Consider the following 25,490-nt stretch of genomic DNA (forward strand, 5'->3'; position numbering starts at 1 on the left):
TACTGATATATATCAAAGTTTGGTGGTACAAGCGCAAAACATTTTATTAAAGGCAAAGGTACAACATGCATATTCCTTATTCAGCAGGTCTAGTTTATTCGCACTTCTACGAAAAGTCCGATAATACACACTATACACTATTATACATATATCACTTGTCACATCATTCCTGTCGTTTAGCGTTATGGAAACTCTGGTCCACCAAGTCTTTCAAAATTCTCCAATGCTTCTCTAGCCCTCTATCCATAAGAGCATCTGGGGCTGCATACTCACAAGTAACTCCATGAAGTCTAGCCTCAAGTATTTTACGAGTCACCTGAATCTCATTCCGAAGCGCCTTTACTTTCCTGTCAACATCTATAGTTCTTATGATATGCTATAATTCCTGAATCTGGGCCCACAAGGCCTCTCGCTCTAATAGAAAAGCCTCATACTTATAGTAGGGAACAGGGTGTGGAGTAAACTGAAAAGATGCACCCGCCACTGAAAGTGTGGTAGAGTCAGAATCAGCAGGTGGGGGTCCTCGAAATGGTGGTCTCACGCTAGGAAGTGGAATAGCTTGCAATGGTGCAACTGTCACAACTGGTCCTATAGCTGACACTGGTGGAAGAGCAGGGCGTGGATCAGCTGACGGTCCTCCAACAGACGGCTCCGAGTGATCAGATGATATCAAAATAAAGGAATCTACCATCGCCGCTTTCTAAATATTACGCTTCTAGATAAGAATCTCGAATCTCACCATGAATCATACTAAAGCCTACTATTTAGCCGCACTCAACCTCTCAACGTTCTATTTCTCTATTTCCTAATACTAATCTTAACCCTCTACTCATTCCCGACAATCTAGGCTTGTGACAGTGACTTTAAACCTTAGCTCTGATGTCAAACCTGTAACGCCCTCCAAACCTGGGTCAGAAGTTTGGGGCCCACAACACACACACACATACGATATTTAAACCTATTTATGAATATAATAATATATGCAATGACCCTACTTACCATAATTAAGGATCGCAACAGTTTAAAGTATGTCCACAAGCCACAATCTTATTTATTACAAACGTACCAAATCCCAAATTTATTTATCTTACATCTGAAGTCAAACTTTATTACAAACTTTTTAGCACACACCAAGTCACATAACTTCCGCTAGTTTAATAATTTCAACTAGAAAACCTAGCTGGCACACTCGACTGGGGATCCTCGCCATTACTAGTTTCCTTCTTAACTGGAAAAGAACATCAACAGATTCGCAAGAGTGAGCTAACTAGCTCAGCAAGTCATAATGACAATACTGATGTTAAATAATGATCAATTGAAGTGATATAGGGAATCAAGTTTCCTGATAAGCAATGATTATAATTGGATATTCGCTTTTATTTTAAAAACCAAGGTTAGGCTGCTGATCAGTCACGCACTAACCCCGAGCAAGGCTCCCAGCTTTGTTCTATATACTGGATCCAAGGCACACATTGGCCTAATACGACCACGAATCTGGTCCATATTTAAAAACAATCCAATTCTATAATAATAACATGATAAACAATGTAATTCAATAAACTGAATCATAAATAACATTTATCTTGAAGCATAAGATGATTCACAACACCAGGAAGGTATAACAAGGTAAACAAGAAGATTGACTTTCAATCCAGGCAAAGAATCAGAGTGCAGAAGACCAAGGGTGCAAAGGTTACAAGGAATGGTCTTCTGTTATACAACGCATAAAGGTTCGTCTGATAAGCAATCTCATATCAAGGATTAGTATGTGGTACATATGTATTTGTGGAGTAGTATCGGATATGTGTGGTTCGTATCCAAGAATTCAATAATCAATGGTTTACAAGAAATCAGGCTCACGGCTCTAAATCAATAAGAATCAGGGTTTATGGTTAAGTACTTCAAAGTACTTGCAATATAGGATAGGAATTACTGGGAATAATTGCAACATAATGAAAAAAGTTCAAAAGTGTTCACAAGTATATTACAAGAAAGTTCAGGGACACTTGCCTTATCAATTCTCTTTCACTTTACTAACACTCGTCAATTGGTTCCCACTCACTGACCACTTTCTTTCCTTTTCTACATCTCGCTTCCTCTGTTAGACATCACATATACTCATCAACACTACTTCTCAACTCATTCTATTCGATACAAGCTTCTATCTACCCTTCGTTTCACCCAAATCCGACGTACGGATTAAAAGCTACAGCAGAAACAGTCAAACAATGCACAAACAATCATTCTATACAGCAATCAGGTCGCATATAACACATAGCACGTAAGATATTCAATCCAAATAATTTTTCAAAGAAGATTCGGGGTCAAAATAATTTTCTAGGTATTAAATACGAATTTTTGAACATTTTTTAAAATTGGACTCCGAATCATTGTATAATTAAATAATAGGGTTCGAACACTCGAATCTGACTTTAAAATAATTTTTTAATAATTATCGAGCCTTGAAAATAATTTAATATAATATTTTAAAGCTCGAAACTATTTTTCAAAATTTTTAAATCAATTTTAAATAATTAAATCTAACTAAATAATGAATTAAAATTAATTAATAACTAATTAAATTAATTAATCAATTAATATTTAAATTAATTGACTAATTAAATAATAAAATTAATTAATTAAATAATTAAGATTTGTTTTAGAATAAAAATAATTGTCAGAATTGAAAATATTGATTTTTGGATTTTTAAATAAATAAAAACATTTTCTGAAAATAATTTGTAAAAAGAGAATATAACTTTTGTAAATTATGAAAACAGGAGTTTGATTTTGCAAGAATACAGAAACCTTGAGGGCTAAACTGCAAAAACAACATTTCAGAAATATTTTTGCAATCAAATGAATCAAAACCGGGTCAAACCCCCGGTCAAAATTGACCCGAATGGGTCACCCAATTCTAAAGAACATGGCAGCCGGAAAATAATCCGGCGATGCTAATTCAGGTAAATACGGAACCGTTTGATTCGATTCCATGTTCCATTCGATCCCTCAACACAGCAGCAACTCAGGGATGAGTTTAGTTCGGGTTTACAACCCCTGGACAGTGTTTTCCGGCGAAAACAAACAAAATTCCGGCGAGATCGATTAAAAACTGGCGAGCTCAATTACGGGTTATCCAGGAATCGTTTGTTGCATAAATATACATGAATCAATTCCAAATTAAGCAAAGAACATAATCCAATCATCTAAATCGACTAATAACCCTTAATGAAGAAACGCCTAATTTTCTACCAAGAACATTCAAGAACATAAACCCTAGTTTTTCAATCAGAGAATCAAACATCATTTTAAGCATGTTATTGAACTCGGTTTTTGACATATAATATACCAAAATAACCAGGAAGAAAAGATCTACACGATTATGCCATCAAATCATATCAAAAACATCAAGAACAAGAAGTCATAATTTAATCCATAATTAATTCGAATTAAAATAATTAAATCAGAAAAATACCTTGATTTCTGGGCAAAAACAGATGGTGGATTCAGAAAGAGGTATTCGAGAGCTTCGTTTTGATATATTGCACGCCCGAATTGGAGTTCGATAACGCCTTCGTTTGTATGATTGATTTTCAAGAATACGGTATTGTAATAGGGTGTTCTCTGGTTTTCAGGGATTTTCACTGTCTGATTATGATTTTACGCGTGAAAATGAAATAAGAAAGGGCTATTTATATTTACGAAATATTAGTACGTTCTGGATCGTGTTGGATCGATAAATACTTTCGTTTTGGATAAACACTATCCTGTTTTGGATAAGCACTATCTTGTTTTGGATAAGCACTATCCTGTTTTGGATAAGCATTATCCTATTTCGGATAATTATCAAAACCGGGCTTTTATGAAACAATTTGTACGAAGATAATGTTATCGAAAAGGTTAGCGTATCGAAAATATTGCAGCGGGTCGCGCATGGGTCAAACCGTAATCCGGACCGAAAAAGTCAAAACATGGATAATGTCCGGAATTACCAGATTAGGTTAGGAAGGAGTTTTCGGAAGAGTTTCAGGTTGTAAATGCGTAAAAGCGGTTGAGGTTGGACGATTCCCGACTTTATAAAATAATTTTGTAATTTCATAAAATAATTCATAAATTCATAAATCAATATAAAATCATATAATACTCCAAAAATTACTAGAAAAATACCTTAATTATCTATATTTTATTCTGGACATAATAAAATTAACATACCTAGGCTTTACCACATATAAACATCCACGTAACCACACCAGTCATCAAATAATTCACCAAAAATCACATAAAATCACATAAAAATTATTTATTGATAAAAAATAATTACACGTCATGTCCCGGATATTACAGGAAGTATAGGCAATCAAGTTACCATGTTGCATCAGTACACATCCCAGTCCTCTGTAAGAAGCGTCGCTGTAAATAACAAAGTTTCCTTGATCGTCTGGTAAAACCAATATATAGGTGCGGTTACCAATCGATTCTTCAATTCCTAAAAGTTGGCCTCGCATTTTTCATTCCATGTGAACTTTTCGTTCTTTCGAGTCAACTTTGTTAATGGCGTAGCTATCTTCACAAAATCTTTAACGAATCTTCGATAATAACCAGCGAATCCCATGAAACTCCTGATTTCCGTAGGTATCTTCGGTCTTTCCCAATTCAAAATAGATTCAATCTTTGCAGGATCAACTTTAATTCCTTCACTGCTGATTACATGGCCTAGAAATTGTAACTTTATTAGCCAAACTCGCATTTAGAAAATTTCACGTAAAGTCAATCATTTTTCAAGATTTCTAAAAAAATTCTCAAGTGCTTTGCATGTTCTGCTTCAGTCTTCGAGTAGATCAAGATGTCATTGATAAACACAATCAAAAACTTATCCAAGTTTTTCTTAAAAACTCTGTTCATTAGATCCATGAATGCAGCTGGTGCATTAGTCAACCCGAACGTCATTACTAGGAACTCATAATGACCATACCTGGTACGAAATGCAGTTTTAGGAATATGATCAGCCTTAATCTTCAGTTCATGATAACCTGATCTTAAGTCGATCTTTGAGAACTATGCTACTCCTTTCAGTTGATCAAATAAATCATCAATCCTCGGTAAAGGATATCTATTCGTAATGGTCAATTTGTTCAGCTCACGATAGTCGATACACAATCTCATACTACCGACCTTTTTCTTAACAAATAGTACCGGTGCACCCCATGGTGATACACTAAGTCTTATAATCCCTCTATTCAAAAGATCTTGTAACTGTGTATCCAACTCCTTCATTTCAACTGGTGACATTCGATATGGTGCTTTTGAAACTGGTTCTGTACCTGGCGCTAGATCGATAGTAAACTCAATTTCACGATCCGGAGGTAACCCTGGAAGTTCATCGGGAAATACTTCTAGAAATTCACATATAACCGAAATATCTTCAATTCCCGGACCTTCTTTGTTAACATCTAACATATTAGTTAGATAAGCTTTACATCCTTGACGTAGCAGTCGCTTAGTCTGCATCATCGTGAGGAATTTTTTCTTCGGTTTCTCTCCCCTAAATATTACCCTTGCGTCGTCTGCGGTTCGTAGATTCACCTTCTTATTCGCACAGTCAATTTGGGCATTATGACCGATAAACCAATCCATTCCTAATACAACATCAAATTCTCTAAACTTGAAAGATATCAAGTCAGCATAAAAATGATGTCCTGTTATTTTGATGTCACACTTTGGACAAACTTAAACAACGGGAACTTGATCATCGTTAGCTAACTTTATAATTAGTGTTTCATCCAACCATTGAACTTCACATCATAACTTATCAACAAATTCTTCAGAAATAAAAGATCTTGCAGCTCCAATATCAATTAGTACTTTCGCATTTACAGAGTTTACAGAAAGCATACCTGCAACTATGCTTGGATTCTGCACTTCCTCCTTCATTGTCATGTTAAAAGTTCGTGCCTTGGGCTGATTTTGTTGTGGTGGTGGTGGTTCCATAATCCTTGGAAAATTTGCAGTTACAGATGGCCCTTTACAATCCATGTAACATCTTTCTTCCCTATTGGGCATTCGTTGGAATAATGCCCCTTCTCTTGCATCTGAAACATGTAACATTCGGCTTATTACAGACCCTCGTATATTTTCGGCCACATATCTTACAATCCGGGAATGGTAGTCTTGCTGCCCTTTGCTGATTGGTAACTTGGAAATGATTACATGTTCCTCAATTTCCTTGGTCTGATCTTTTAAAGTTCATAGTTGTTCGGCCCTGAAATCCCGGCTTCCTTCTAAAACGATTCTGAAAATTTCCTTGTCCCCTTTGTAACACCCCCAAATCCGGGGTCGGGAATCCGGGTCGGCACGGTCTTTCTTTCCATAATATCACTTAACTTAATTAATAATAAATAACCTCATGTTGTGACCCCACACTAACACACACCACAACACGTTATAGTCTCAGAGATGAAATTGAAATAAGTACAAGCCCTTAACTCCACAAATTAAAAGTTATTACAACCCAAAATGATTACTTAATAAGTTTACAGTTAATTGTCATTATCTGCCACAAGTTATAATTATACATAATTGATTCCCAAAAGTAGAATGTCTGATCTACAGATAGATCTACCTCTGCAGCTATAGCAGCTATGATATCAACGGGAAGATGCGGGACGCTTCCCACGCTCTTGCGCTGGGTCTGCTTGAGTCTGGCCATCCTTTCTAACTGTTGTTATGTGATGAAGAAATGAAGCAAGAGTGAGCATTACAGCTCGCAAGATAATATATAGTTTAATTAATAATGCAAGTATCTAAATAGATAACTTACTGGAAACCTTTATCAAGTGTAAGATAATTACTTACTGGATATAAGCTAAAAGGGAGATGAAGTTACCAAATACTTCACTATACTTATATCATTTTAGAAAACTACTTGAACTACCACTGCTCAAAGTATAATAAGTTTTCGAAGTTCGTCACATAGATGAGACTACTAGATAAGACTTGAATAGATTCAGTCTTTGAAATATCAGTTGAAAGAATGAAGTTACAAGATACTTCATTAGTCCCAATATATATAGACATATATATATACATCTCATACACTCTTTTGCTATTAAAAGTATAAGCAGAGTTGTCATTCCCAAGAATTTTGGAAAGAAGATACTTTGGCATAAACCTGATATCTTGCTGATCAGGCAAAGATACCAATAAGTAACCTTTTCTACTAGTAGATGGACAAATTCCCCACTGATCATCACCCTGGCCGCATTAAGACCTATGTTGGACTGCCACTCAGCCACTTACGCATTGATTGACTCTCACTGAGCCACTTACACTTTCATGAACGCCCACTGAGCCCATGTTGCTTATGCTGACTCAAATAGATGGACTTACTTCCCGAACGTTGGGTAAGTAATCAAAATGTTTTCTCAAAACAGCAACCTCGTTGCGAATATAAAATACACCACAGAGTCGGATCCCTTAGGTTTTGAGCGAGTATTTAAATCCACTTCGAAAGGAAGATCTTAAATCTAAAAATGAGTTTTGGGATCCACTCTAACTTTTAAAATCATTTTGAAGACTCGAAAACATTTCAAAGAATGTTTAGAGTAATGATGATTTAATAAAATAAATCAATCCCGATATATTAGAAAATATCTGAATATTATTATTTAAATAATATTCCCATAAGGATAATCTTTATAAAAATATTTGAAGTAGAAGTTTTAAAACTCATACTTGAAATGAATAATAAATAACAAAAGATATACTTATACAAAAGTACGATCTTTATTGAATAATCGAAAATAAGTTTGATTATTATTCAAAACTATCGAATATACCTTATCCGATTAGTAGTTATAGAAAACTATATATAAATATATATATATATATATATACTATACTCGGGAACATCGACTCCCGGTTTAGAAAAATGTTCACCTTTGGGTCCCCTATACTAAGGGTATACGCAACTACTGCTTATCTCTAGCATAGGTATTATGCAGTTTATAAGCATTTGAATTGACAATAGAATATCAAGATTACGAAACAGGCATGCATATATATCATATCAACATGCTCCAATATATCGCAAGATTTGCTAATAACAATCATGTACTTATCACAAGATAATGCATATACACATATACATCACAACAACAATTATACGGGTAGAAAACTTGCCTGAGCGACTGAGGGTGGTAAAAGGCCTGGGGCGAGTCTGGTAACCTATAAACAACATATAAGTTGGAATTAAACCACGGTCGCTTAAGAAACTAGTCTTTAACCAATTAGACCTTAACGTTCGCTTTTGCGCTTAACGATTCACATAAGTTGCTCGAGTACCCTCGGTTCCACCATTTTTTAAAATTAGACGTTACGAATTTTAAGGCGACTCTTTCGCGAATACTCTACCAACTGACCTATTGACCTTACATAATTGTTTCATACTCCAAGTAGTCATATAAGGACCTTAACCAAGGTTTCAAAATAAGGCGAGGGGAAATGGTTCGTTCGCGAAACGCCGTTACTTAAAACGGTCGTTTCTCCTAAACCGTACATCGGATTTAAGCGAACCACATATCAAAACGAAGCTTACAACATAATCTAGCTAAAAATGGTAAAGTCACAGATTCAACAGTTAGCTCTCTGTCCCGAATACTAAGAACAAGCAGTTGTATGAAATTGGGCATTACGGCGGCTATGTTTACGCGATTACCAAGTTTTATACCACTCCAAACAACCACAATTCCATTCACAACCAATAATACAACCAACCCTCATCCAAACCTTACTACATCAGTCCCCAAATCTCAAGATTTTCCAATTCATTCAACTCCAAACATGAACTACTAACTATACTTAAGTTTCATTAACTATAAACAAGATTCCGACATCCAAATCACTACAAATCCAATTCAAACTCTAAACACACAAGCATCATGCTTCACATTTACTATAAAAATCAAAACCAAACCTAATACTCAAAGTAAAGTTAGGGTTTGGAGGTGTTATACCTTCCTTGGAGTGATTAGAGTAGCTAGGAAGCCTTAAGAAGCCTTGAGATAGCTTAGGAATGCTTGGATCTTAAAGGAAAATCAAAGAAAACAAAGTTAGTAACTTGAAAACACTATTCATCATCTTCTTCCTTGATTTATTAGAAGAGATTCATGAAGAATTGGAGGCTTAAACTTCTAGGATAGCCATAACTAATCATAAGGGACCTTGGATAATTACCTTGTAATTTAACAAAGCTTGGATCTTGATTTTTGGAAATTTTCTTCTTGAAAAATGAAGAAGGCTGAGAGCTTCTTCTTCTTGGGAGGGTTTTACTTTGATAAATGAGTTTATGGTGGAAAATGGAAGTGAATGGGATATTTGTGTGATAAATAGATTGATTAAAGTGAGTGGAGTGTGACTAAGCATGACATCACCTTGGCGACTTCATCATTTGCCACTTGTCATCACTTGGTGGTGGAAGCATCTTCTTATACTAATCCTTGCTTAAATGCTTGATTATCATCCTTAATCCTTGCACTAATCTCTCTTGCACTACTTGTCGTTTAATTATTTTACGACTTGTTTATCGTTCGTTCTTGCTAATCGTTTGAGGGATCATATCCGGGATCTTATTACTTGGGTTCCCGTAACCTTTCTCAATATATTATATTCCTTTTATGATACTTTCTTATAATCCTTGAATTTAAATTCGTTTAATCATGTTACCTTATACTCAATTCTTTCGGTATCTGGTGGATTTCGGGAAAAATCAAAGCGTTCGAATTTGGATTCTGACGATCTTTACATACACTTATATATCATATGGAGTACTAATAAGATCTTAGAATACCAATAAAATAACTCCTACATAGTGTGGCATGAAAATTTTTCTTAATCAGCAAAATCACTATTCATAAGGGTTACAAAAAGTCCAAAATTTTTGGGGTTATTACACCCTTTCTTTTTGGCACATCTCACTTTCACCTTCAATTATCATAGCTTTCTGAACGACTGTCGTATATGTTGTTAATTCAAAAACTGCTACTCCGCTCCGAATCCAATACTTAAACCCCTGTTGAAATCTCTTTGCTCGCTTTTCTTCCGTGTCTACCTGCTCCGACACAAACTCGACAACTCGGTAAACTTCGCCTCATACTCTTCCATTGACAGGTTTCCTTACTTCAACTCCAAAAACTTTAATTCCATCTGGTCCTTCATATAGCGTGAGAAATACTTTTTCAAAAATAACTCAGTAAACCTATCCCATGCCATAATCTCAGTACCTTTTAGAGCCCACTTTGACTCCCACCAATAATTAGCTTCTCCTTTAAGAAAGTAACTTGCAAATTCAGTCCTTTGATCTGCCTCAACTTTCACTAATGCAAACACTTTCTCAATTTCCTTTAACCATGCCCTGGATTTAGTGGGATCTGTGGAACCTTCGAACTCTGGTGGTTTTATTTCCTGAAACTGTTTGAAGGTAACATTGGGTACAACTTGTGGTGGTATTTGTGGTGGATTTTGAGGTTGTTGTTGATGCAACATCTGTTGTTGTTGAAATCTTTGTTGTTGTTGTTGTTGTATTTGTTGGTGCATCATGGCCATTTGTTGTTGCATCAAATTTAGCATCTGGTTCATGGTGTGATTAATCTATTCTTCAGGGTCATTGTTTGATGTTTCAGACCTGGTCTTTCGTTTGGGTGCCACTTTTCTGGTAATAAGACAAGAAATTTATTTAATAATCCACTAAACAGTTGATAATCAATAAATAAAGAAATAATTTAACTACTGGAACAAGGAATTTAAATAAATCAAACGTTTTTCCAATAGTCTTGTTCCCCCACAATATCATTATCAAATATTTTGCTTGTCCTTTCACAAGTTAAACACAATTTAAAAATATGGAAATGGACTATAGGTTAAATAAAGAAATGTAAATAATACAGAAACTGGAGTTTAAATAAATAAAATAAAAGAGGCTGCAAAAAGAATTTATTCTATATATATCCAGCACACCAGCATCAGGTGTGAGTGCTTGATACAAAACACTACCAACTACTAGCTGTCAACTACAAACCAAAACCGTGAGATATACACACTTAATCTCATTACTACAATCTACGCCTGCCTCTATGAACATATCATACATATCATACATTCAGTATCTATCAGTCTAGCCATGTCCTCAATAGCCTGACGGTGCTAGATCGACCTCCTGAAGAAGTGACGGTAGTATCACATCAATAAGTCTGACTGCACGTTGGTACTCTGAATAAGTATGGACTCCCTCATGCTCTAACTCCTCCAACTCCCGAGAGGCTTCTCTGTAAATTTGCTTATTCCTCTCTTATAAGAAGTGGCCTTGCTGTAATGTTATCAACGGTCCTGTCTCCCGACGATCTATCATCCCCAATATCTCTCTGCACTAGGCTATCCAAAAGTCATGGCCCTCACTCATGCTAGCATACTTTCTGTATGGGATGGTATGTGGCTCTCCAATATATCAAAATAATTAATCAATTTAAATAAATTAAAATTAATTAATTAAAATTTTGGATTTTAGAAAATATTTGAAAATTAATCAGAACTATTTATTAAATTAATTAATTACTTAATCTAAATTAATTAATCAATTTATTTAATTAAAAAAACTGATTTTATATTTATTTTTAAAATAAAAATCCAAAAACATAATCCAGAAAAGGGAATTGGGGTTTTTAAGATCAAAATCAGGTCACAAACCGGGTTGTAAACGGGTCAGGTGACCGGGTCGGGTCTCCAAGAACACGCCGAGAATTCTCCAGAATCCAGCGGTGTTCCAGAGTCAGGCGACTTCAAATCATGCCAAAGAGGTGCCGTTTGACGTCTCGTTTGCTGGGTTTCGATTCTATTCCACACAAACAACACAATCGTTTCATCCATATCAACATATAACCCTGGAGTACTCTTCTCTGGTGAAAACCCGAAAAAATTCCGATGATCTTGATTGAACTCCGGTGAACTCGGTTTTAGGTTAAATCTTGTCCATTTGGACTCCTTTTGCAGGGTTTTGATTGTAAACAACATCCATAACATAAATCAAGCAACAGACCATCACAATCATCCCGGGAATCCAATTTTCGGCCAAAACTAATCAATTTACGGCCAATTATTATTCTTATTCATTTGTACATGAAATCATGATTTTAATATATCAAAACAAAGCTTATAACTTGTATAATCAAACCCCTATCATCAAACAAATCTCAAATCATTGTATAATCATAAAGTATAATTCAAAAATATGTATAAACCCTATAAATCGAATTATCAATTACAACTACTATTTGATGAAATTGATGATGCAAATCAATTATAAATTATCAAATAAATCTATACTGATATGGACTTAAAATTAGCCTAAAAGTATAATTAATGTTGAATTGATTAGACCTGATACGGTCCAATAATAAAGCCCAATTAATAAGGCCCAAAGCCCTGATTATTTATTAATTTCGTAATCAATTAATAAGGGATAAGTCAGCTGATAAGACGAGTCCCAGAGGAGAAATAAATCCTTGTAGATTAGTCTCCAAGGAACCTGGTGAGATAGGGAATCAGCTTCCTACCTCTTAGGACTCCAAGGTCTATTCTAATTCAGAGACTTGCCCACCAAGTCTTCTAACCCAAGTTCAATTCAAGGACTCTCAACATCTATATAAAGGGATTCACCTCATCCATCAGAACTACGTTTTTTGACTTGATCCTTGGCACACAGCAAGGTACGTAGGCATCTTGTAAGGCAGATCGAGTCACGAAACACAAGAGCAGTCAAATCGAGCTTCGAAGCTTACGTTCCTTAGTGATAAATACATAAATTATTATACTTTAGTTTTTGATCCATAACATATACAAACAATCAATTTCATAAAATAACCCTAGAATAAAAAATTTCTAATTTTAGTTAAGAAGCCTATAAACTAAAATCGAAAATCCGTGAATCTATGCATGAAATTGATCACATAAACAGGTAGAACAGATTGAGAGCTTCAATTTGAGTACTTACATGATAGTATTTGGATCTCAGGATCACTAGAAATCACAGTTTGATTCTCCAAGTTGATCAAGAACCCTAACCCCCAATTTTCAGAGAAAATCTGATTTTTTCAGATTTTTTTTATAATTTTATTTAATGAATTAATAAAATAAGCCTATTTATAATTACAAAAAAAATAACCCTAATTATAATTTAGGCATTAATTATATCTTCTAATAAAATTAGTTAGCCCTTAATTAATAATTTATGGGGAATAATTTTTAAATTTTTAATTTCAAATCATAATAAAATATATGCCAAAATTTCTCAAAAAATGTGAATAATCCAAAAATGCGAAGATATGAAATATTTGAAAGTCCCATAATTTAGAAGCCCGGAAAAATCATTTTTCACGAAATGAGACATTTTCTAAATTAATTGGATGTTCGGAAAATCAATATGGTATACGCAATATGAGGCAAAATAAGGTTAATTACTCCATATGAAATAAAAAGTTATTAAAACGAAATATGGATAGTATATCTTTTAATATAAATCCCTTTAACACAAAATAAAATACCCGAAAAATACCCAGAACCACATGGAACACATACACCACATAACAGCTAACACTTTATGATTAATACTTATTTATGATATAATAAAACGTATAATACTCACTTAATGTTTTACAAAACAGTCATAATTTCTCGGTCATTACAAATCACTTTTAGGATTGAGAGAAGGGGGTGACATGAGTGAGAGGTTAGGTTGCTCCCAGACAAAAGAAGAGGAAGAGCGTTTATCAAAGCACACTACTTTTTCAAGTGTGGCAAAAGTGAGTGAGTGGAGTCCCGCCTTAGTAGGTGAAGATGAGGGTGTGAGTGGTGTGAGCCAAGGGAGCCCCTGATGCAAGAAAAGAGATATCAAGAGAGAAAAGCGGGTATAGGAGAAATAAGGGTGGCAATCATTGCTAGTGAGTCAATGAATGTCAGTGATGCTGAAGAGAAAAGACTATATCAGCCTTTACAGCCTATCAAACTTTGGTTGTTCAGGGCAATGAAGAGGCTGAAAGGAATTTAAATCTAGTGCACACAATTGCACCTATGCAAAGAGCTAAAGATGCAATTTCAACCTTGCCTCCTACAGCTGATGTTGACTCATATTTTGGAGCTGATAATGATGATGATTTTGATGAAGAAGCTGGCTTGAACATAGGGGGAGAAGCAGGTCCTAGTTCTACTACCGGAATTCCGGACTGGATGTTTAGCAAGGAGTGCAGCTTTCATCACTTCACCTCTACACTTTTCAAATTGATCAATCAAACTCAAACAGCTCTAGCAGCCACTCCAAGCACATTTAGAGTCCCTCCAACTTCACAGAATTTAAAATCTCAAGCAAGATCTAGAACTGGATGGTCTCAAACTATCAATTGATGGGGTGAAGAAGGATGTGTACACAAGATTGGATGAGAAGCTTCCTGAAACTACAATGAGAGAAATCCAGCTAAAGCTAAGGAAAGTGAAATATCTAGAAAAGTTGAGCCCTTGAGTGCAAGAATGTCCAATATTGAAGACTCAGTGGCCAAGATACTTCATAATCAAGAAACTCAAACTCAATTGCTTTAACAACTGGTGGATGCAAAGACTTCAACTCCTGCACTTCAACTTGATGATAACAAAAAGGGGGAGAAGGATGTGCATGTTCAAGTATCTAAAGTGATAGTTCCAACTATTACAATGCCAAAACCACTAGAAAAAGGGGAGCTGGACAACATAGATCTCATTAATCTAGCTGCAACTGAGTTGGAGCTCAAGGAAAAAAAGAAGAAAATTGATGAAAGAATTGCTCAAATTTTTGGCTCAAATGTCAACCTATCAAAATATATGAAGCACATCACATAGTTGAGGCCACTAACTCTAGGAAAAATGAAGGTGGGGAATGGTGCAAAGGGAGAAACTTTAATATCAAATGAACTCAAGCCCATTATGATGCTCAATCCAAAATCATCAATATTCAGGTTTACAACCAAACACTCAATGTTGTTGGATTATCCACCTCCCAGGCCAGATGAAGAGAAACTTCTTGGCAAAACAATTTCCAGCTACAAGACAACCATGGATGCCACTTTGAGAGACATAATAGCAAGAATCTACAGATATGGAGAAATGATATGTGTGATGAGTGGACATCCAAGGTTTGAAGAAGCTAAATAGGAATAAGCCAAGAGGGTAAGGCCAAGTAAAAAGCAGGATGTTAAGGATGCTAAAAAGAAAATTAAAAAGACTGTTACTGCACTGAACAGAAAATGGCTGAGAAGAAAGAATAAAAACCTGTATGGGAAACAGAAAAAAGGGTCAAAGTGAAAGCAAAGAGGCCAAGAAGTGCTACAGAAATGGAAAGTGAACCATCTCAATATATGCCTACAAGTCAACCAACTATAACCACTATGGAAGCAGCTGAAATCAAGGTCAATCCTGAGGTCAACTTTCATGGTGAACCTATAGTGCCAAAGGATGAGCCTATAGATTGGGATATTTTACCAATTCCTGATCTAAACATACCCTTTCCTACTAAGAAGAGAACTCAAAGAAAGAAGAACAAGCCAACTTTTTTATCAACCAAAGCCATATCAAAACCCAAACCTACTATCAACAAAGATGATCAAGTCTAAATTTGTGACATCAAGGAATTCTCAGACATTGAACTATTTTTGGAAGAACTGGATGAAGTAGGAGGAGTTGATGTTAATTACAAGCTTCTAGAAAGGTTGGTGTTCAGATAGAAAAGGGGTAATGAGATAACATGGCCTTTCTACATGATTCTCAATAAAAGCTACAATGTCTTGGTCAAAGTATTTTCTGCAATGAAGAAGCACCATGGATTCTCAAAAATTGCCAAGTACTCAAAAATATCAGTTAAATCAGACAAAGATGGAGAGATCCTAGTGCACTACCAAGAGTTTTAACTATTCCAAATACTGGGAATACAGTGCACATGGAGCCCTACTGAATTATGGAGTTTAGGGATGAAAAGTAAGTTAGAAGATTTTTTAGACTTAAAGACCAGCTTAAAATTTCAAGCAATGAAACTCTCAAGAAAATGCAGGAGATGTTGGATATCAATGAAGAAGATGAAGTTGAACTCTATAGACAACTCCAACTTCAGATAGAGGAAAACAATGAGAAATTAGCGACGAAAACAAGGGAATCGAGGAAAAAGAAATTACCTGCTCAGTCTAGAGGATCATCTTGAAATGGCATGTAAACTTCTATAAACTTTCTTTGTACAGTTCTATTTTAATGCAACACTTTGAGATTTATCTACCTTTTAATGTATTAGTTTCTATAGGGTGTTTTGTTATCATCAAGTCAACATGAATTTATGCCTATAATTCTAATAGAAATAAATTGGGGGAGATTGTTCGGAATATATTGTAGCCTTGATGATAATTTACCAAAACACCTAAAAAAATTATTTAGTGCCTTTTGCAGCCATCAACGGATAATCACAGTTATCTATCCGTTGAAGGAGTAGCTTATATCAATAAGTATGTAGCCCATTATGTATACTATAATAGCTAAGGAGTTTGGGAGTTTTAGTAATTTTTAAGTCATGTTGACTAATAGCAATATTTACAAAATAGGTGGGTTAATTGTAAATGTAAAATGCCTTGTAATTTTGTATAAGTGAAAGAGTATCAACTGCTATGGAAATATCTTCAACTGCTAAACTACAAGGTTCAAAGAACGACTCTACAAATTTCAAGGGATAACTCATTATGCTCTCAATGGATAAGACAGCCAAGCTACCAACGGATATCAGTTAAACCTATCAACGGATGTTATCAAGAAAGCTTCAACAGATGACACCAATATAGTGTCAATGGATAACAACTTAGAAGTTTTAACGGATAATCAACAAGATATCAGTTGATAGGGATTTGACAGAAGCTGACAGAGTCACATGGGTTGATAGTGCATAAAAGGAATGTGGCAGCCTGATTGCAAGTGTTATAAGAAAATGACGCATTTCCATTTTCATGCAAGACAAACTCGTTCAAAGATGTTGTATCTAACTTGGATTGCATTGGACAGAGAAATGAAGAAATATGTGAATGGACCTAGCTGATAGGAAATTTGTTTTATCTTATTATACAGTAACTTGGTGATATATAAACCAAGTGTAGCAAGTAATTTAGAACTAAGAAATCAACTAGAATAACAAGTACAAAGCAAGTTGTATCTCTAGAAATACTCTCAAATTCTAAGTTGTAACATTTACTTGTAAGCAGCTGTATGCATTCTTACATCACAAAGATTTTCTCAATATATATATCTCTGGTGGAAATACAAATCCACCAAAAAGTTTTTAAACTTGTGTTTATTTACTTTGTGTTTGTTGCATACTTTTCAAGTCTTATTTGCACTCCTGCATATTGAAAACACAGTTGTATATTTAAGTAAGAATCTTTTCAGAAAAGCAAAAAGAAGCCAGAATTCCATTCAACCCCCTTCTGTAATTCTGTTGTTATATTGTTAGGGAATAACAGCATTGTACAGGCGGTAAGCTCCGTGAGGGGCCTTGTACTCATCGTACATAGCATCTACCTTCGCCTTCAGCAACTCAGATCTATTATTGGTTGTGGGGAACGAAGCAACGGACCCGAATAATCTTCGCCCTGTCCGTTTGGGCTGAGAATTAGATGTCCCCGCCAGAGTATTCGTTCGGTCCATGTTCCTGTATTCAAAAATAAGGAGACAAGTTAGTCCATGTACTCGAACGAATAAACAAAAGAAAGTAAAACAAAGATACGGATCGAGTACATGTCCAGAACCAAACGAATGACTCTCAAAAGTGTCCAGTGTCGGCTCTCGAAGGATGTTCTTAGGCAAGATCCTTCAGAAGAAATTTCTTGCCCCAGACTACCTTGCATGCCATCTTTAAACCCACCGAACATAAAATGGGACACCAAGGGTCGGCTCCCGAAGAATGTTCTTCAGCAAGGATACCCCGGAGTTCTCGCTCAAGAACACCTCGCATGCCCTCTTTAAACACAGTTGGTGCCCCCCAAGAAAAAAAAGGGAAAAGAAAAGGCAACCTAGAAAGAGGGCACCAGACAAGCACCAAAAAGACCCAAAAAGAAGAACAACAAGCTTTAAGGAACGGAAATAAAGCATGCAAAACTCAAAGAAACAACATTTTAAGTCGAGTAGGAGAAAACTAAATACTTACTGATATCGAGATATTGTTGGAGAGGAATGGGATGGTCTGGGAAAGTAGAGTTAACGATGCCCGTCTCGACTAAATCCAAAAAGCCTTAAAGAAATGCTTTAACTGATGCTTGAGGGTGTTTTTTCAGAACTTAGGTAAAAAATTAAGGGAAAGAAACTAATCAGGCTTATATAGGCTCCCCAAAAAGGTTTGGGTGCCAAAAACGGTTGGGTGTCAAAAGGTCGGGTATAAGTGGTTTTTGAAAATCAAAGGCCACGATTGAAAAGGTTGAGATTCAAAGGCCACGATGAAATCACGAATCTCGATAGTGGAACATCTATCCTCCTTAATAACTTCACACTCCCCCACGATGTTGCCACGTGGACGGACGAACCCGTGGGAAGACAAAGAAAAGCACCCTAGAGTTTTCATCCCGAAAATGGTCGAGATTTGTGTTTATCGACCGACCGATAGATCGGACAAAAAACAAGGACATGTTAGCTATGGGCCCAATAAGGCTCATCGAAACAGGCCCATTAAGTTTTAAAACTTTTGGGCCGAAGTCTCGCTACAGCTCTTAAGGCCGAATCCCAACACTTCACTCTACCGTTGGAGATCAACAGAGGATCAAAACGTCTCCCCCTTTCTCGCCTCAACGGTCGTCCACACTACTAGCATAACGGACAATCATTTATTGCAGGTTTTGGGTATAAATACCTTTGGGAATGTAAGAAACAGACAATTCTACACATACTCTCTCAACCATCTCTATTTTCTTATATTACTAAAACCCATTCTACATCCAGATTACTTATTCTCACACTGGAGGTGAATCGGGGGACAATCCCTCGCATTGTCTTCCTTTTCAGGTCATAGCCGAAGGATCTATTAATTAAGCTTCATCTATCACTTAATTTTCTTATCTTCATCTTTTTTGAAGAAAATGAAGATAATTCAGTTATAAAAAGTCATACGACATCTTCAAAAATAATTGAGTCGAACAAATATAAAATAGATCAAATTATCGATCTTTATGCATAGACAATTAAACGATATATTGAAGATGTTATGTTTATAATTATCCGCTTTGTTAGAACCCGTTTGAGCTATCTTAATTGTAATTCCATGCGGGCCTTCATCAAATCAAACCAACTCCGACAATAAATTAGAGCAAACAAAATTGAAATTCTGGAAATTCAAATAAAACTCTTAGATCCAAAAAAACAAAATCACAATAACGCTTTGTTCTCGAGTTTTTTAAAAGAAGAAAAGAAAAAGGGGATTAAATATTGTATAAAAGAAAAGAAAAAATTTGGTACACAATTTTCTTTCTTATGTTCTTAAGTTTTTGAATAAAAGAAGCGAAAATAAAGATTTGTTAAAAGATTCAATATAATTATTATTATAATTATTCTTTCTCTCTCAATCATCTCAATTTTGTATAAAAATATTTGAAGTGAAATTAATTTATATTTAACCTCCATTTCTATTATTTTTTTTTCTCTTTGAAGATTTCCGAAACACGTTAGATAAAATATATGAGCACAAATCTTTTCCATCTTTCTTCAGATTTAAACTCGTGAACGCAGTGTAAGAAATAATCGACTTATCAAATCCAATAAACTCCGCTTGAATCAAAGAAGAAACAGTCGCCCTACTCGGCTTGTTGATAAAGGAAGTGGAGGCGATGAGAGCTGCAGAGGGCCTATAGGATTTTTTATTATTCTCATCTTTATTACACCAAATAAGATCGACAACGACAATACACCATCTTTTATCTCAAGCGTTAGTTAATATTGATATTATGTTTTTTATATGTGTCTAATCGCACATACATCTTCTTATATACCTTTAACATTTTTCAGTTACTGTGTTTTTTTATTGCTCTCTTTGCAAATTTATACAATTTCTTTTGTGTATTTTTTTATTTTAGTGAACCCGCAACCGCTATTTTTCGATTGTACACTGGGTACGGGCTCACGCAATATCCTGTATATCACGTGTACCAAGATAAATCGTACTTAAGTGACAAACACTAGTTCATGAGACATAATCATAAATTCTCCTCCCGTGGCATTCGAATCTGTGACTAAAAAGATAATTATGTCCTTTTTAACCAACCAAGCAAACTCTTGCGGGGTGTATTTTACTCTCCTTCCTCTAAACAATCAAATAAGATGAGAAAATAATTAAAAAAGAGGGTTTTTTTTTATAAAATACATCTTTTTGAAGATTTTTTTTTACGAAATATGACTTTTTTGAGTTTTAATCTGCAAATAAGATTTTTCAATTTAACAAAAAAACTTGTTTTTTGGTTGCAAATCATAATGTAACAATTATATCGAAAAATAATAAAGTCACAAATAAAATTACAAAAATTAGTATTTTAAACAATTTTCGTGAAACATACCTAACTCTATGAGTGTTCTAAAAATTTAAAATTCAACCGATTAATCCCTCCAAAATATCCGACTGATTCGATTTTTGAAATCTGATTAATCCTTACATATTTGACTTTATTGGAGTTTATATAATTATTTATTAAAATTAATATATTATATTAATTTAAATATGAATAATTATAGAAATTATGATATACTAAATATATATTTGTTAATAGATAACTAATATAATCATAATAATATATTAAATATAATTTAATATTATAATATATCTAATTTTAACTCTAATTAAATTATTTATTAATTTTCAATTTTCAATTAATTCTAAATTAATAACTCGACCGATATTTCGCGATTCCTGATTTTTACGGCCATTACGTAACTGGTGTGGGTACTAGCAATATTTACACGAGATCCCCTCTCCATCCGTGTAACAAACACAAACATATAAGAGTAATAAAATAAGCGTGTACACATATTTAGTGATTCACCAACTTTGTCCAAGTTGGCGTCCCGTGACTTCATCTTTCATTGTCGTGCGCTTCTTTGACACCCTCACTCTCTCAACCTCGTTGTCTCCGCCCCCTCCTTTTTTTAGCTCTTTTTCTAACCCACAAAAACACACACATTTATAAAACCCCATTTCATATTATTTACACCCCCTGTCTTTGTTTCTTCACAATCAAAAACCCCCCCATGGCTCTCAAATTCAATCAACCCACCTTCAATTGCCCAAAGATTTCATCTTTTGGCCCAAATCAATCAGCCCATTTCAGATCTCCAACATTTCTCAAGGCTTCTACTCTTGGCATCCCCCCTTTGTAAGTTCTTGATCTTTTTTATTATTTTTATTTTTTAGCTTATGGGTTGTTTTTTTAATTTTGTTATTTAGTTTTTGGTTGATCTGGGTTCTTGAATGGTGATTAATGTGAATGCATGGTGATGATTTTAGTGATTTTGGGGTTTTTTTTTATAGTTTTGATTTGGGTTTATGCATTTCCTATCAGTTGTTAGTTCTATTGTATGGATTACTGTGTGTATTGTTTGTATGTGTAACTTTGCATTTTTTACTGAGGTGTTTCGATATGAATTGGTGCATGCATAGATGTTTATCGGTTTGATTGAATATTAATTCGTGTGTTTTAGCTGGTGGATTAAACTTTAGTCTTGATTTTCGGCAAGGTTTGTTTATTTTCCAGTTGATTTGTTATCAAGTGTCTGGTATACCTGCTAAATTCTGCACGATATCGCATTTACTGATTTATCTTGTTAATCTCGTGATCAGATTTGATTTTTCCATCTTTTTGTACTAAATAATATGTATGCTCTATATATCGTTTGGATATATGTTTAAAGTAATTACAATGTTAAAATAATTTTCTAACACCAAATACTTGTTGATATATTTCTGTGGGCGTTATGGTGAATTCGTCAATGGAATAGGTGTTCCTTTGTTTCCGGCGCCCCTTGTTTTGCGCAAACAGAGTGAAGAACTTTCATCATAGCTTTGATGTTTTTAGTTTGTTTACGGATAGTGCTTCATCTTTATGACAGTATTATCGTTTAGCATCCTTAGATGGAATATGTAGATAAATTTTATATGACTTCCAAGTACTGTTTGCTTATGTGTAATATTATATTCATAATTTTATGTGAAAGCTTTTAATTAATAAACTATATAAATAGATGCAAATGATCTCAATATCCTAAAGTTGTCAAATTTTCAGTACTTGTAATTACTTTTCATATCTAAAGCTTTGCAATATGGAGAGGTGGAGTTTGTAGCCTGTTCCGCGCTTTCAAGTCATTCATCCCAAAACAGTATTTTCCATTATTTTGGCTTTTATTTTCTAAATTATTTTACTAACATAAACTTCTAAAGCTTATTTTTTATTCGTAATGGTTTTGTACTAAAGAAAAGAATCATGCGGCCATCTCACACCAGATGCCTGAACTTTTGATAAACCGGCATAAGTTTTATGAATTTTCCAAAAGAGTTATGTAGATACATGTACTCGATTCGATCTACTTCTTTATCACATTGACCGGATTGCATGTATCCTTCTTCTCCTTTTTTACAAGTTTATTCTTTTTTTGTGTTTATATGTCCTTATAATTAGTTCTGTCATCTGTGCAAGAGATATGTAACTGAATAATAGTAAAACTCACATTGTTATTGTCACATATTTGCCTGCGTCACCTGTTGGACTTACTTTATGCATGCTTCTTAGTACTTGAGTCTATTGTTTATGTAGGGAGGTTGAAAATAAAAAGAAGCCTTTCACTCCACCAAGAGAGATACATGTTCAAGTTACCCACTCTATGCCACCAGAGAAGATTGAGATCTTTAAATCTTTACATAAATGGGCGGATGAGGAACTCCTGGTGCACTTAAAGCCTGTTGAGAAATGTTGGCAGCCCAATGATTTTCTGCCAGACCCAGCCTCAGAAGGTTTCATGGAGCAAGTTAAAGAGCTAAGGGAGAGATCAAAGGAAATTCCTGATGAATATTATGTTGTGTTAGTGGGTGATATGATAACAGAAGAAGCTCTTCCAACCTATCAGACAATGCTTAACACTCTTGATGGTGTTCGAGATGAAACTGGTGCAAGCCTTAGTCCCTGGGCTATCTGGACCAGGGCATGGACTGCTGAAGAAAATAGGCATGGAGACCTTCTTAACAAGTATCTTTACCTTTCAGGCCGGGTTGATATGAGGCAAATTGAGAAGACAATTCAGTACCTGATTGGATCAGGAATGGTGAGACCTTTGATTTAATTTTTATTTTGTTAGTGTCAGCAGCAATATTTGGTTAAAATCCCCAATGATTTTTCTGGGAAGCGCTTATGTTTTAATTTAACATGTTTGTACGTTCATTTATTCTAACCGATGCAGGGTCATGCATTAAAACTTTGTCCATAATTCTCAATTATGCTTCCTTCACTGATTAAACTATGCCTTAGCTGCAACTTAATGGCAAATTAACTTCTCCCGGATAGACTCTTAGCACATTAAATTTTGATGATTAAACATGAAACTGAACATAAATATAATTTTAAATTGAATGTTTCACTTTGTTGCTACTCCCTATCTCTTGTAATTATCTTATTAAAGAATTACTTGCATTTTAAATTTTTTCAAGTACTTGTGATAGTTTGGCACCTAGTGAGCCTTGTTTCCTTGTATAAAGATGCTGAAGGGGTGGTGGTCGGATGAGTTTATGTTATTGTGAGGTCACTATATATACTTATACGTTAGGTTTCCGTTGTTTCAAATATTACATCGAGACAGACAGATGGTTGTTAGTCATGGAAAGGTAGATTGATCTCTTTTTATTCAGGGGGAATCATATATATAAACTATTAGGGTCTGTTAAGTTTATTTAAAATGTTTTTTATGGTGCACCTTTTTCGTGATTACTTTTTTAAACTTGTATAACCTTTATTTTACTTTGAATTTCTAGGATCCTCGAACAGAAAACAGCCCTTACCTTGGTTTCATTTACACATCATTTCAAGAGAGGGCAACCTTCATTTCCCATGGTAACACAGCTAGGCATGCCAAGGAATACGGGGATCTGAAGTTGGCACAAGTGTGCGGTATCATTGCAGCAGATGAGAAGCGCCATGAAACTGCCTACACAAAGATTGTGGAGAAGCTGTTAGAGATTGACCCTAGTGACACTGTTCTGGCTCTTGCTGACATGATGAGGAAGAAAATTTCAATGCCTGCTCACCTGATGTATGATGGGCAAGATGATGACCTATTCGAGAACTTTTCGTCTGTCGCTCAACGGCTTGGAGTTTACACTGCCAAGGACTATGCTGATATTCTTGAATTCTTGGTGGGAAGATGGAGTATTGAGAAATTGACGGGCCTTTCAAGTGAGGGGAATAAAGCGCAAGATTATGTATGTGGACTAGCTCCGAGAATAAGAAGATTGGAGGAGAGAGCAGCAGGTCGTGCCAAGAAGAAGGGAACTACTCCTTTCAGCTGGATTTTCGGGAAAGAAGTTCAGCTCTAATTGCCGCACAGAATGTATGTCAAATGTTTTATAATTATTCTACTTGGTGAAATGGAGGGCTAATGCTGCACCATGAATCTGAGCTCACTTTGATTTTTCTTTTTTCAGGATCTAGATTGCAGTTCCAACTGAAGCTTTGATATTGTACTACTATAGATAGCTGCTTGAGATTTGCTGGTAAAAAGATGGCAGCTGCAGTTTGTTGCTGTTTTATTGTGGTCTGTACACTTTAAATAAACGTGTTTTCTCTATAGAAGGGTACCTTGCAAAACTCCATATTAGTAGAATTTTGAACTTAGAAACAGCGTATAGCCTATCATGTGATTATGTTTTGAGCTGTGGTGTTTTTGTTTTATGTTCAATATTTCTTTCTAAACTTGAACCTTCACCCCAGGGTGGGGTGTCTACCAGGGAGTGGTTGACATTCTATGTTCAGATTTATTTACTGCATAAGTATTTATAAATGGTCAATAACTGTTCTCCACCACCTTTGTTTCTGTGTTGGGTTGGAAAGAATGGAATGGGGAATAATGAGATGAGATGAGATGAGTCTGAATGAAATTCAAAGGAAAGGAAGGATGCAAGAGGGAAGGGAGAACAAGTGCAAATTTTGTGCAAGTGGAGTTTGCAAGGATAGCGAGTACGATTGAGGATGGAGGCATGGCATTCTTGGGCAAATTGGTAGTTTTGATCTTCCGATTCCAAGAATTGAACTTATAAACATTTACCCAACATTTACATTGCGACTAATTTACTGCCCACCAAGGTTACTCACCTGATCGATCGATAATGGGTGCAACATCAGGCAGCACCAATATATGACTTGAAGCTTGATTCATCA

General features: G+C 35.2%; 1 protein-coding gene across 1 annotated transcript; it reads left to right on the forward strand.

Annotated features, from left to right (window-relative positions):
* The first annotated feature begins 21,137 nt into the window (after nucleotides 1-21,137).
* On the forward strand, nucleotides 21,138-24,984 carry LOC141682770 (stearoyl-[acyl-carrier-protein] 9-desaturase, chloroplastic-like). The gene is made up of 4 exons (XM_074487463.1): nucleotides 21,138-21,446; nucleotides 22,881-23,385; nucleotides 24,089-24,663; nucleotides 24,758-24,984. Exons 1-3 carry the CDS (start codon nucleotides 21,322-21,324, stop codon nucleotides 24,647-24,649), a joined length of 1,191 nt encoding a protein of 396 aa, XP_074343564.1. The 5' UTR covers nucleotides 21,138-21,321; the 3' UTR covers nucleotides 24,650-24,663; nucleotides 24,758-24,984.
* The last annotated feature ends 506 nt before the right edge of the window (nucleotides 24,985-25,490 follow it).

This window comes from Apium graveolens, chromosome 9 (assembly GCF_009905375.1).
Source record: "Apium graveolens cultivar Ventura chromosome 9, ASM990537v1, whole genome shotgun sequence".
NCBI classification, from domain to species: domain Eukaryota; kingdom Viridiplantae; phylum Streptophyta; class Magnoliopsida; order Apiales; family Apiaceae; genus Apium; species Apium graveolens.

Coding starts and splice junctions, on each gene's coding strand:
- LOC141682770 (XM_074487463.1), top strand. CDS start 21,322: ATGGCTCTCAAATTCAATCAACCCACCTTCAATTGCCCAAAGATTTCA. Junction 21,447..22,880: donor ACTCTTGGCATCCCCCCTTT/GTAAGTTCTTGA, acceptor TTGTTTATGTAG/GGAGGTTGAAAATAAAAAGA. Junction 23,386..24,088: donor ACCTGATTGGATCAGGAATG/GTGAGACCTTTG, acceptor TTGAATTTCTAG/GATCCTCGAACAGAAAACAG.